Genomic DNA, 15,060 nt, shown 5'->3' with positions numbered 1-15,060 from the left:
TTAGTCAGTGGATGCCCCTTTATGCCAGCTCTTACATTGCTGCATGGTCCAGCTCAGGGTTATTGGGTGAATAGTGAAATCTGGATAGCTAGCTAGGTGGCTTTCCATGCCAGACAGGGCTTAGTAGGTCCCAGGAGGGGTGCATATGGCAGTGTTTGGCTCTTATCCTGCTGTGGTACCTAGCCAATGGTATGCCAGTGCAGTGCATACTGCTCAATCTTGGTCCCTGTGTGTGTTTGTGATGTATATGCCATCTGTGGTGTTGGTGCGGTAATTGACCCAGTGCTCCCTTTCTTTCTCCCCCCCATGTTCGTCTGTCATCCTCTCCATGTGTGCATTAGCATCATCTGGCGAAGGAGCAGGGGCACCAGCGAGTGGGGGAGCTGCAGCCCACAGGAGGCAGAGTCCACCGATGCCAGGGGGACCAGTGGGAAGGAGGGCGAGGGGTGCACCACGGCAGGGACAGGGGGTGACAACACTGACTCTGAAACCTTCTCTGATGGGAGCTCCCTGGCAGTGGCGGACACCTCTGGAACCACCCCAGCTACAGGTACAGCCACCATTCTCCATACCAGCACAGCCCTCCCAGTAGGCCCCCACCGAGTTGCCTGTGCCCGTTCACCCAAGAGGGTGGGCATCTCCTTCGCCACAGGTACCTCAGGCCCAGCCCTAGTGAGCCCTGCTGCCCTCAGTGAGGAGGCTATTGACCTCCTGAGATCCATCTCTGTAAGGCAGTCAGCCATAGTGAATGCCATCCAGGGGCTGGCATCCCAGATGCAGCAATGTAATGCCTACCTGTAGGGCATTCAATGTGCCTTAGTGGCCATACAGAGATTGTTTCAGGCTCTGGCCTCCTCTCTAGTGGCAGCCAGTGTCCCTGGTCCTAACGTCCCCATTCAACTACCACTTCCCAGTCCCAGTCTCCTCAACCCCTACCTACCCCATGCACACAAACAGACAAGCATGCACACAAAACATCACACAAGAGTGGCACAGACAAACACAGGCACCAAACTTCAAGCCACAAGCACTCACACAAACAAAAGACAGATGCACACACAACAACATCCACTGTCTCCCCCTCCTCCTCCTCCTCCCTCACAGTCACATCCGCACTCACTCCTGCATGCACTGCATCAACAGTCCCAGACCCTGACCTGTATACCCTTGCCCAAAGACACCACAAGAGCAGACCCGCAGACATGCACCTCACACACGACATGCACAGTCACCACCACCTTCACCACATCATGCAGCACACCCACCTCACTAGCAGACACCACCACAACATCCATCCACATGTCCTGTTTGTCCTCGCCCACCCTGTCTGTCCCCCAAAGAAACAAACACTTGCAATCAGACCCCCAACAGCCATCCAACTCACACAGACACATACTGTCCATGCACCTACACCCAAGTCCAGCACATCTACTCCTTCTACTACTACTCCCTCTAACTCCACTCCCATCCCTCCTCCCACATCCCGCCCCAATGTCCCTACGAAGGTTTTCCTTGGCCATCTTGACCTCTTCCCTACCCCTACGCCCCATGTCCTGCCCGTAAGTGCATTGTGTCAACCACACAGCCAGCACCTCAGCCAACCAGTCTGCTACTGCTCCCACCCAAAAATCTGCTGCTGCCACTAAGGAGCCACTGAGTGGGAAGGCAGCCACTCTCAGCAAGAACACACCTCCACTTCAGAAAAGGAGGTCAAGGGTGGCGGAACCAAAGAGACAGAGGACGGGGTCAGTGGAAACACCTCCTAAACCTGAAGGCAAGGACACAAGTCACATGACAAAGGCCTAGGGGGCCCCTCATGGGAATGAATCGAAGGATCCCCATCCACCACCTGAGGGAAAGGATACCCAACCACCACCAGAGGCCATGTAGCCCCCCTCCAGGGACTGTGGGCAAGGAGCCCCCTCCAGAACCAGTGGGCATGATACCCACTCCAGTTGAGGTGCCCCCTTCCCCTTGAGGTGCCTGACATTTCTAACATGATGCCCATGAACAGTGGAGTCCGGATGATGTCAGGAGTCAAGTTGTGGCTTGGACGATGCCCTGTGGCTATGTGGCCCTTTAGTACTTTGAACTGGCCATTGGCCCAATCTGTACATTGACGTGTATTTAGTTATTTATTCATTCATTATGGTGGCTGTTGGCAGTAAATTACAGTTGTACTACAGGTATGTGTCCTTGCATTCTTTGCTACTGGGTCCTGTAACTGTTGATGTACTGTGCAGCTGGTTGTGTGTGTGTATGGTTTGTGATGTGCGTGTGTGTTTCACTCTTCTTTTCCTCTCTCCCTCCCATGTGTGCTAGGCAGCTGTACTCAACATTGTCATCTTCGTCTATGTTGGTGCTCCAGGACAGCCACGTGTGGTAGAGCATCGCGAAGACTTGGAGTTCCATGGCGGCCGCAGAGTCCTCTTTGTCCCTGAAGGTGAGTATTTCCTTTCCTGTAATGTGTTTCCGCCAGGCTTTTTTTTATGGCGTTGGTAACACCCTGGAAATCCTGGTGGTTTGCTATGTCATAATATAGTGGGCAGTACCTTGACTTCCGCCTGGCTGTAGTTGGCTACCGCCGTGCTCGTGGTGTTAGCGCCCTGGCGGTTGGTGTGGTACATTGGCTGTCTATGGGAGGTCTCACCGCCATCGTCATAATTTGGTGGTAATTACCAACAGCCTGTTGGAGGTATTACTGCCACTTTAACAGTGCAGTACACCGCCAGTGTCACAACGAGGGCCTATGTTTTTAAATCTTGCACATAATATTAAGGACAGGATAGACACTCACCTGCGAGACACTGTACTCATACACTCAACTTAGGTACAGTTATACTTAGTGCATGGCATGTACTGCATGTGAACCCCAACACCTGAAGATATACATACATTTTAACACAAAAAGTAATGAAGTAAACTTTTGTCACAAATGCTCCCAATCAATGTCACATGCACCCTGTCAACACCACCCTTAATTCCTTTAACACTCATGGGGAAGGAAAAGAACCACATGTCCCACAGTGTAATACATAGGAAATCAGAAGACATAAGCATAGAAGTAAATGGTTCACATAAACAACATATTGGAATACACAGTCACATATGGCAAGCACTAAAATATTTTCAATAACAACCAGTATCTACCAATCAACAGCAGACACAAAAAGATCAAGATTAATTTTTCTGTTTTTCTTTTTAAACATGGACAGCAAAAATCTTCTTCCTCGCATCATTATGTCTTTTAAAAAAATAAATAAAAATAAAAGTCTGGTGCAGAAAACATTGACTGCACTTATATAGTCTGTGTCCTATTGCCTCCAGCTGACAAGTGTACCTGCAAATATTTGCAGCAATGTCCTCCTCAGAGGGCTCTCCATACTCCTGGAGCTTGTGGTAGTCCGGGCACCTCCTTTTTGAGGTGAGGTGGAAATGTAAGACATTTTTTAGGGGAAATAGGCCCTGAGGTTTCCGGGAAAGAAAGTTCATGGGAATAGTGAGATCCATGGGTATGGGTGTGTTTCACGGTATGAGGTGGTTTAGGGACAGTTGGAATTATGAGTCCACAGTGTAAATTGAGCATGGTTTTGGAATGGGGCCAGGTAGTAGAATGAGGGCAGAAGGAGGTATAGGGGCAGGTATGCTGGAAGCACTGGGGGAACGAGAAGCCACTACCAGAGACAGGACCTCTCTGTATGGCAGGAAAGTCACAGTGTATGTCAAATAGGATGTCGATCACTTGGGACCGATACTGACAGACATCCTCGACGGAATGCAAAAAAGCTGTCTGCACCACTGATGGGTTCTAAAGAACCCCAGTGCCTCCTGTAACATCAGGGCTAGTGGGATGGGAGCACGGGGAGAGGTGTCCGAGGTGAAGGAGCCATCAGTCCATTTATGGACTGGGGGGCTTATTTACAAGCCCCCTGCGCCACCAGTGCATCACTCTTTTGATGCTCCAGTGGCGCATTGTGCAGGCCAATATCTACAAGGCCAAGCAAAGCCACTTAGTGTGGTTTTCAAGGCCTTGTAGGTATGGTGTAAGGCAACTCAGTGCAAGTCGTTGCATTGCCATACTGTGTCAGGGAGAATTCCAGGGGCATTGCAGTTGGTGTCGTCACTCATGGATTTTGACACATTCCCAGATTTACAAGAATGTGTAAACCTGGGAATGCGTCAAAACCTTATGCCTCCCAAGGGGAGGGGTAACAAGGAGAAATATATGTATTTGTCCTTATTTTTTCCTCTTTCCATGTGTGCTGCAAAATGCTGATATCCCGTCTGCCTTATTTCAAATGCATTATATCCTACTAGCACTTATAATAATGTGGACAGGATATCCGTCAGTTTTGAGACAGAGTAACCTTTCCACCAAACTGGCCCAATATGTGGCAATATATAATTCTGAAGCAAAACTAACACTAACAAAAAATGCAGAATTGTTTATGAGTCAAAAAGACTGGGTCTATTTTATAGAGTTTGATAGGAGTGACACTCTGTCACAAATGTGATATAAAGTTGGTCCACCCTATTAGAAATGCCATACACTTTAATGCACTTGTAATATGGTGTATGTGTTCTCCCATGCTTGTGAAGGAATATCCTATCTGCCAAACTCAAATGAGGTACATATTGTAACATTTCGTTTTTGAAATATTGCTAATAGTAATGTTCACTGCATGGTGTAAGACGCTTAGGCCCTTATTTATACTTTTTTTGCACTGCATTTGCATCGTTTTTTGACGCAAAAGCGGCGCAAACTTAGAAAATTCAATTTTATTTTGACAGTTTGCGCTGCTTTTTCGTCAGAAAATGACGCAAATGCAGCGCTAAAAAAGTACAATTATGGGCCTTAGTTCATGCACTGCATTCATAATTGTAAGTATGTACTACATCATATTCTGTGCTGTATGGACCTAACCTCAAACCACTGTCATGCTTTCTGGACTATATGGACCTAAACTTGAACAAAACCTGTGTGTGTATGTCAAGGATTAGCCTAACTTTGCTACAGCAATCTGCTCACACACTTGCCCCTGACGAGGAACTCCACTACAATTAATAGGCAAAGTGTGTCATGTGTATTTGTAGAGTGCAACATTACCCGTGAGGTATCCTTGAGCTGAGCAGACGTGTGTGCCTAGCGCTGCCTGTGTAGACTGGTCAATTGTAAACTCTTTAGCCTCTTATAGAAATTGAAAAGAAAAGAGGTAAAAGCTCTGATGTGGAGTGGGAGGCTGTTCCATTCTTTAGGAGCAATGTAAGGGAATGCCTGCCCCCCTGATCTAGTTCTATGTATCCGTGGGGTGTGTGTGAGTATAGGTCCTGTGGAGCAAAGGTATCTGGGTAGTTGGTGGAAGGAGAAGCGACTGCCAGGTAGGTGGGGCTTAAGTTGTGTAGTGCCTTGAATGCATGTGTGAGGAGTTTGAAATGAGGATGTTTGTGTATGGGAAGTTAAGGTTGAGCTTAGCTGCCAAGTTCTGAATGGTTTGTTGTCTTCTAGCGAATTGCTTACTGATGCCGGTGTAGAGGGTGTTCCTGTAGCCCACCCGACTAGGGTGTGAATGAAACTTTTTCTAGTGTTGCATAAAAACTACTTGAATAGCTTGAAGCACTCCAAAGATATGCTGCGGGTTTCTGAGGAGTAAGGTGCCAGACTTACAGCTTATGTTCTATCATCTGTTAAGAAGGAGCAGATCCAAGGGAGAAAGAGGTCCTTGGATGCAACTTTTGTGCAGGCACCTAATGAGGATGGGGCGTGAGACTATATCAGATGCTGCAGCAAGGTTCAAGACAATGAGGGCTGCTGGGTCTCCTCTGCCAAGCGTCATGAAGATGTTATCTGTGGTAGCAATAAGTGCTGTTTCTGTACTGTGGTTGGGCCTGTATCCAGAGTGTGCAATGTCGAGGAGCTGGTGGTTGCTGAAGTGGGCAGTGAGGCATCGGTTGATTTGTTTCTCTAAGATCTATGCCAGGTATGGTACGAGGGAGATGGGTTTGTAGTTGGAAAGCTTGGCTGGGTCAGCGGATGGTTTCTTGAGCAGGGACACAAGGTGCCATATTTCTAAGTGTCCGGGAATGTGGCTGATTTGATGGAGACATTGAGATTGGGTATTAGTTCTTTGCTGATCAGTAGGAGTCATTTGGAGAAGGACAGTGAGGGCAAGGGCCAGATAGGACCCCCAAGAGGATGGTCTTCATGGTACCAGCGATTTCGATGGTTGTGACAACAGGCGACAAGTTCAGGAATTCTTCTTCGGCCATCATGGGGTGTTGAGTTGGGACCTGATGGGGTCCAAATGAGGATCTAAGATGCTGTATATGCAGGTGATTTTGTTATAGAATAATTCTGAGAGCTTATTTCAAAGATCTTGTGGGGAGTGATGTTGCTGAAGGTGGGAGGAGGCATGGTGAAATCTTTGAAGGCTAAGATTTCCTTTCTGCTGTTAGTGCTGGCGTTGATGCGATCTGCAATAGCTGTGTGCTTGATGTTCTGCACCTGCTGGTGGTAGGGTCTTAGGACTGATTTGAAGATGTTTTTATCTGTGCTGTCTTGACTTGTTCTCCATGGAATTTTCTTCATGTTTGCAATGGAGACTCACATCCTCAAAGTAAAGTAAAATATGTTTTATTCTTTTTAAATCTTGCTTGTTAGGTAGCCTAAGCAGATATAAGTATGTGAGTTCAGATATTCATGTCCAAACATGTTAACATGCAAAGCTACAGACAGAAATGTAGTAAACCATTGTTAGTATTGACATGGAAACCATTGTAGAGACACCTCTGACTTGAGTTACTGGATGGTGTTGGAATTACTCAGCAATTATTGCGATGGATGTACTATGCCCTGAACTAAAACTCTATTAGATCCTATGGAACTTGTAATAGGGCTGGCAAGTGCCATAGGATATAATAGACTTATTCAGGGTTTGGTACATCCGTCACATTAGTCATTCATTGTAAAAGGAACATCAGATTATGTGTCAAGAGTATGATGTAGTATTCCAGCCTGCAAACTGTATAGAAGGGTTATAAGCAACATCAATATTTTCTAAGTGATGGAACATACCACCTTGTAGCTCCTCCGTGGCCTTCATCTCCCCATCCAAGTAGGTGTAGGGCACTGAAGGAATGCACCCTTACATGGGGGCAGCATCCCTGCACCTACTTTATCTTCTGGGAGGACCTTTCACGTTTATTTAAGGCGATGAGACAAACTCATGGTGGAAGGTCCTTTCAACGTTTGCAGCAGTGGATGCTAAGGCGCCTGAGAACCCCATTGGTGAACCCTCCTTGTAGCAGCCAGCCAGATCTTCTTTTAACGGAGGCTGACATGCGCAGAAGGGGATAAGAAAACAAAATAAAAAGCTATTATAAAACATGGAACTGTAAACGCTGCAATTTTTACAAAAACTTTATGGAGATATTAAAGTTGACCTAGCATACATTGTTGTGACATCATATTGTTGCTAAATGTTCATTTTAATTTTACGAAGGATAACACTCAGTGTCAGGCCTGATATTGTGGTTAATGGACAAGTAACTCCATCACAACATTATTACAAGTACATTATATACTATTGGGGTGTAATAAGGTGTACAGGACATCTGTCACATTGTGATGGTGTAACCCTTTTGAAAAACGGAAACACAGGACCTTTGTATTTTATTGAGAGGTTTCTCCAGGCGAAATGTGTTAACAAAAATGTCTCTATCAGTACCATCTTTAGAGTGAAGTGTACTGTAATTTTTCCAATAGTAGTGTCCCTGTTGGCTGTCAGAAATCTTAATTCCACAGTGCCTCAACTGTGACTTGTCCTAAATCACTAATTCCATGCCTGCACCAAACATGACATGCTTTGTGACACCATAGATTTCCTAGCTTTGTCCCTCAAATACTTTTTGCCCGGGGTCTACCACCCAGCTTGGTAGGATGCCCTGCATGTCCTCACCAGTGTTCAACAGATGAGAGTTGTTAACAACATTGATGGCAAGGAAGGAACTTCAGGTCTGATTCTTTGTATTGTGGCAGTTGTTCAATTAATAAAGGTTGCAGAGTACATTACGTCACAAATCATGATCTACTACTGTCCAACACATTCAGAAATAGACCTTAGTTGTGTTCCAGGAAGATCTTTACTACAATTTAGGACTTTAGTTAAGAATTGCCTTTTTCTTGAGACAGCTTGGCAGTCACCCAGGGCGCTCTAAACTGAATGTTCCTTAGGTATTCTCAAAGTGAAAGAAAGTGGCCACACTCAAAACTTAGACACACAGAGTATTGCAAATCATTTGTGTCGCATTTGTGTCACACTATCTTGTATAAAGTAGTAATTGGGGTATGATAGAGCTCGCAACACTTTTCATATAGCGGATTAGGGTCAGATTATTAAATTACTTACCATATTATTTATTACAGATTAGATTTAAAATGAATGAAAAGGTCCATGTATGTAGCCTACCTGACTCTACTGGTCCATATAGACCGGTTTCTCAATCTTTGCAGCCACCATTGAGGAGCAGCAGCATAGCCAGAGTGTCATGGGCCCCAGTACAAGGAAGGAAATAGACCCCCTGGCCGCTGTTTGAACTGTGAGATACACCAATAATCAGGGATCAGTGGGCCCCTCAAGCCTCTGAGGCTGGTGCCACTGCACCTGCTGCACCAGGGACATGAGGGACTTCAATAACAGTGGTCAGGACAGCAGATGGTTCTTTTGCAATCCTGAGTGCATTTGCTTGTTGACAAAATACACTGTGGGGAGAGGCGGTGTTGTTCTTGGATGCCCTGGGTGGTTTGCATAAATGTTGAACAATGACAGAGAAGGATGATGGATGTGGCAGCCGAAATAGCAGATAGATGAGAGGTTCGCACCAACTAATTTGGATGTTCTGGCGCTGAAACAACAGGCCTGGGAGAGCATTGGACCGATGACAGATACATGTGCATCACTGCAAAGTGGGCCAGCTCGAAGACAGCCAACCCCCGGGTATCCAGTGTGTCTACCGTCAGGGACAACATTCATCTCTGTGCACCTAGGGGCCTATTTACGAGCCACTCGCAGTGCCACCAAATCACATTGATGAAGCCATTTATTCGTGGCTTTGAATGGCCTCATAAATATGGAGTAAGGCAAGGCAGTGTAAATCACTGCGTTGCCTTACTGTGTGCTGGGGAGGCGTTCCATGAGCATTGCAGTACGTGTTCCCATGCAACACCCATGGATTCTGATGCATCGCCAGATTTACAAGACCTTGTATCCTGGAGATGTTTAAAACTTGACACCTCCTCCGTGGAGGTGCAATGAGGAGAAATATCTTTATTTCTCCTTGTTACTTCCTCTTTCTATGTGTGCTACGTTCTGCATTACACATAGGTGGAGGAATACGCCTCTAAGGATTGTTTCTGTGCAGGAAGGTGCCCCTTCCTGCACAAAATAGTCCTGCATGAAAGACAAGGGTGCCTGCGTTGGTGGTAGGCAGTCAAAAGGGCGCTAGTGCTTGGGGAAAGGACAAGAATGTGCCATATTGCTTAACTACAGCTTATTCCTGCTCTTTCCCCTTGAAGCAGGACAATGCAGCAAGGTAACCTGTCTCAAACTACCATAAATATAGGTCCTAGTGCTGTACTCGGTGTGGAGTATTCAAACACACCTGTGAGCCTCCTGCTGTAAATTATTTTTAATGAAAGAATCCAAGGGCTCTGAATGTTAAGTTAATGTAATCTGACAAGAAAATAACATTGTGCATGTGCTGGTAAAAGTGCAAGTCCATTAGTGTGCCCACTTCTCACATCGCTTGAACCTCACTGTGCAATCCTTCTCTCTCCCAAATAAACCAGAGGTCCCCAACCTAATGGCAATCATTTGGAAATATGTTGCCCTTTCTGCCATTAATTGGTTTGCAAATGATTTAATAAATAGCTTCGGAAAGATAATGAAATGCGTTTTTGGCCTCATGCAGGAGTCTGTGAACCAATGAAAGTAATTACCCTGCAGTAATATCTGGTGAGACCTAAGAAGGCTTTCACCTCTGTCTGGGTTCTAGGTGGTTGCGAGGCCTTGATTGTTTCAATCTTGGCCTGGAGGGGCTGCACCTTGCCACCACCTACTAGATGTCCCAAGTACACAACAGAACCCTGCCCAATCTGCAACTTACTCGCCTTGATGGTCAGACCTGCCTGTTGCAGGGCCTGAAGCACCTCCTTGAGGTGGAGCAGGTGTTTCTACCAGCTGGAACTAGACGGCGATGTCTTCCAGGTAGGCTGCGCAGAAGGCATCCTTGCCAGCTAGGACCTCGTTAACCCACTGTTGGAAGGTAGCAGGGGCATTTTTCAGTCCAAAGGGCATTACTCTGAACTGGTAATGACCCTCAGGAGTAGAAAAAGCAGGTCTCTCTTTTGCCCCCTCAGTCAAGGTGATCTGCCAGTACCCTGACGTGAGGTCAAAGGTACTGAGAAACTTGGCAGCACCTAGCCTGTCTGAGAGCTCTTCAGCTCGGGGGATGGGGTGAGTATCTGTCTTTGTGACAGAGTTGAGACCTCAGTAGTCCATGCAGAACCTAATCTCTGGCTTGGCACCGGGAGCAGCAGCCTTGGGAACCAACACCACTGGGCTGGGCCAGGGACTGCTGGACTTCTCAATCACCCCAAAAGCCAGCATCTTGGCAACTTCCTCCTTGATGCTGGATTTCGCCTTGTCAGACACTCTGTAAATGTTATTCTTTACAGGGAGACTGTCTCATGTGTCAATATCATTGACACACAAGTGTGTGAGACCAGGGGTGAGGGAAAACATGGAAGAGAAATGCTCCAATAACTTGTAGCAGTTTCCTCTCTGATCTAGGGTCAGGGAGTCAGAGAGATTGACACCCTCCACTGACCCATCACATTCCTTGGCAGAGAGGAGGTAGGGGAGAGGTTCACTCTCCCCTTCCATACCCTCATCTGTCACTAGAAGCATGCTAACTTCAGACCTCTCAAACTGAGGCTTCAGTCTGCTCTGATGGAGCACCCTTAGGGGGTTTCTAGGGGACTTGAGGTCCACTAAGTAAGTGGCCTCCCCCTTCCGCTCCTTGATCTAGAATGGGCCAGTCCAGAGGTCCTGGAGAGCTCTAGGCTCTACTAGCTCCATTACCCATACTTTGTCTCCAGATGAAAATTCTACCAGGGTGGCCTTCTGGTCATATCAGTGCTTCATCACCTCTTGACTGGCCTCGAGGTTACTCTTGACCTGTTTCCAGAAGTGTTGCATCTGGTTGCGGTGGGCCAGCATGTAACCGACCCCATCCTGAGGGCGTTTCCTGGGAGCTTTCTCCCACACCTCTTTCACTATGCTTAGGGGTCCCCTGATAGAGTACCCATAGAGAAGTTCAAGGGGGCTGAACACCACCCCTTTCTGGGGCACCTCCCTATAAGCAAAGAGAAGGCATGGCAAGAGGGCGTCCCACTTATGCCTCATGGCCTTAGGTAGGCCTGTAATCATGCCTTTTAAGGTCTTGTTGAACCTTTCCAGAAGCCTATTGGATAGAGGATGGTAAGGAGTGGTGAACCAGTAGGTTACCCCATACGCATCCACATAGACTTATGTTTGTGCCTCTGTCAGAGAGAACCTCTTTTGGGAATCCCACCGGGGTGAATATCCCCATTAGAGCGCTGGTCACCATTGGTGCAGTCACTGTCCTTAGAGGAATCACCTCTGGAAAGCGGGTGGCATGGTCCACTAAAACCAGGACAAACCTGCTGCCTAGGGCAGTTTTGGGGTCCAATGGACCAATGGCATCGATAGCCACCGTTTCAAAGGGGGTGCCAATGACAGGGAGTGGGATCAGGGGGCCTTGAGCCTTTTCCCTGTCTTCCCACTAGCCTGGCAGGTTGGGAAGGACCTACAGAAAGCATCGAAGTCCACCCGCATTCAGGGTCAACAAAAGTGGGTGACAAGCCTGGCAAAGGTCTTGTCTTGCACCAAATGTCCCACCAGGGGGGTGTCATGAGCCAATCCCAGTGGAGAGGCCTGGTAGCACTTGGGGACCACCAGGACATGTGCTGCCCCAGCTTCCGGTACCTTGGGCTCACTGTAAAGGAGATCATTCTCCAAATAGATATGGTGATTGTCAGAGGCTTCACCTGCTGCCTGGGCTGCAGCTTGTCACCTCAAACCCTCAAGAGTGGGGCACTCTTTCTGATCTTTGCAGAACTCCTCCCTGGTTGGCCCACCCTCAACTTGCCAGTCAGCAATCTCCGGCAGGTTACCCAGGGCGGCGATGTCCTACCCAGTTGGCTCAGGGGCCTCCTCCTCCGAGACCCCGTCAACCACTGTGGGAATGTCTGGGACTGGTTTCCTGCGCCTCTCGCTCTTCCTCTTTGCAGCAGTCTGGGCCATTGTTCAAGGCTCCAGACACCCTTGACTCCCTTCCCGGGCAGCCATGGACCATGTGGTCATGCAGATCCATTCAGGCAAACCTAACACGTCCAGGTGAGACCTGAGCTCCACCTCCTTCCAGGTAGTAGCTCAAGGTCGTTGCCTCACAGCTACTTTTGGAGTACTAGAAACCCCCCCATTCAAAGGGACCAAGAGCCACCAGTAGGTGACTCTCACGATAGTCAGCGACTATGATCTGGTGGAATGTATTGGGGATGACCTGCTCTGTTGACACCAGCTTACCCCTAACAGTAGTCCTGCTGGCTCCTGTGTCACGCAGAGCCTCCATGCTGTGCCCATTAATGGTGACCCACTGCCTACACTTGAAAGTATTTGCAGGCATGTCGGCTTTTGGTACCATTTCCTCATCTCCCAGGGACAGTAGGGTTACCTCTATCTGTTCGTCCAGTGGGGGGCTGTGCCCACATGGGACACTTGGAGTCGCCCTTGAAGTGACCATGCTTGGTGCACTCTAAGCATTTGGGTACAAACTTCCCTTTCTTCTTATCAAAGAACCCTGGCCTCTTCTCAGACTCGGGCTGGGACTGGTTACCACCTGACCCCTGGGAATTGTTTTGGGGGCCTTTTGAGAACTCCTTATTGTTAAGTTTTTCTCCCCCCTCTTTCTTCTGGTGGGAACCCAGACCACCTTTGTGGGTGTGTCCCCCCAGATACCTTTTTGGACACTCTGGTCCTAACCCCCCAAAGGTCTCCTTCCTCAGCAAGCTTCCTAGGATCAGTCAGCTTACTGCCAACTAGGTGCTGGTGCAACTCTGTAAAGCAAACCCTGAGCATATGCTTTCTCAGGATCAAATTATACAACCCCACATAGGCCCTCATTACGTCCCTGGCGGATGGTGGTATTTTGGAGAAAGGTACTGCCAACAGGCTGGCAGTACCTTTCCCCAAAATATGACATTGGCGGATTGGCTCAAGCCAAACTGCCAGTGTACCACTCTGTCCGCCAGGGAGGTAACAGCCGCCGGGCTTGAGACTTCGGTCTCCAGCCAGGCGGCCGTCACAGTCCCACCCTAGGGATTATGACCCCGCCTACCGCCATGGTTTTTGTGGCAATATTACTGCTGTGAAAACCATGGCGGTAGGCACTATCAGTGCTGGGGAATTCCTTCCCTGGCACTGATAGGGTTATCCCCCGCCCCCTCCACAGAGCCCTGCCCTACCCTCTCCTCCCCCTCCCAAACCCTTACATACACACACCTACACACACAGACATACATACGCATACACACACCCATACCCACATTCACCCATGCATGCATACATTCATACACACACACATCAACACACACTGACATACATCCTAGCACACACGCATTCACACAACACAACATACACGCACACTCACACCCATTCCTGCACACACGCATTCCACACACCTGACACCCGCATGAACGCACACAAAAACAGTCACACACACACACAACACCCCCCACCCCGTCCCCTGTCGGAGCACCTGACTTACCTGCTTGCAAGGGGACCTCCGGCAGGAGACAGGGCACGGCGCTGCTGCCAGCAGCAGGATCCGCCAGCGAAACACAGCCAGGTCATACCATGTGTCATGATATGGTCGGCTGCGGTCTACTGGTGCCACCTTACCGCCATCTGCCGCCATGACTGTAGCCAGAATTCCACCAGCCTTCTGGCAGAATTCCGGCTACGGTCATAATCTGGCCGTCGGTAGGTAGCCACGGCTACGGTCTTATGGAGGCTTTCGCTGTGGCAGTAGGTGGCATTTACCGCCTACGTCCTAATGAGGGCCATAGTCATCTACTTTACTGCCCGCACCCATCCGTTCAGTGCCTTGCTGGAAAAATCTAAAAAATCTACCCAAGTTTGTGTGGAGAGCTTGGTGCTGTCCCTGAACCTCTGAAGGTACTTCTCAGGGGTCAGCCCAAACTTGGCAAGTAAAGTGGTTTTCATGGGAAAGTATGTGTTCTGATACTTTGGGTCTACTGTGTGGGGCATGTCCCTCCCAACAACTGGCACATATCTCCACAAGCCTGCCTCCCACTGCTCTTCAGGAACTCTAAGAGCCCTTAGTGCAACTTCATAAACAGCCAACCATCTATCAATGTCATCTCCCACCACATACCTTGGTACCACATTGTTGGGTATATGAACCTCTTGTCTCCAGCAAGTCCTGCATGTATGCTGCCACCATCAATGCTGGACTCAGACTGCCTAGACTTGAGGTCCAGCTCTTTGATACTCAGTTCATGAGCCAGAAGAAGTATCTTCTCAGACAAGGCCCTTTCAGCCTCAGCTTGCTTGGCTTCTCTCAAAGCCTTCCTCTCCTCTGCCTCCATGTTTAACCTTTGCCATTTGCAGTTGAAACTCTCTCTCTTCCCTTCTATCCTCTGCGGTCAGGCCAGGGCTAGAGATACTGCTCCCTGGATTAGCAGGGGTCACAGTTCCAGGAGTAAAATCCACCACTGCTGTTGGCAAATCCTCTGAGGGGCCGTCCTCTGGCTCCTCCACCTCAACATTTTCTTGTTAACGGGCTTCTGCCCTGGCCCACAGCGCCTTTTGGTACTCCTCCTTCCTGGAGGCACCCCGGGTACGTACTCCCATACCCTTGCAGAACCTTTTCAGCTGGCTGACAGTATATGTCTCCAGC

General features: G+C 48.4%; 1 protein-coding gene across 1 annotated transcript in view; it reads right to left on the bottom strand.

Annotated features, from left to right (window-relative positions):
* The window catches only part of LOC138286984 (mucin-22-like), a 190,229-nt gene extending 175,480 nt beyond the window's left edge, over nt 1–14,749 (bottom strand). Inside the window, exon 1 of the mRNA XM_069227348.1 lies at nt 14,536–14,749. Coding sequence (XP_069083449.1) covers nt 14,536–14,749 — 214 coding nt within the window. The remainder of the gene's footprint in view (nt 1–14,535) is intronic.
* Between the last annotated feature and the right edge of the window lie 311 nt (nt 14,750–15,060).

This window comes from Pleurodeles waltl, chromosome 4_1 (assembly GCF_031143425.1).
Source record: "Pleurodeles waltl isolate 20211129_DDA chromosome 4_1, aPleWal1.hap1.20221129, whole genome shotgun sequence".
In the NCBI taxonomy this organism is placed as follows: Eukaryota; Metazoa; Chordata; class Amphibia; order Caudata; family Salamandridae; genus Pleurodeles; species Pleurodeles waltl.
Note: the sequence above shows the minus strand (reverse complement) of the source record. Positions and strands in the feature narration are given on the sequence as shown.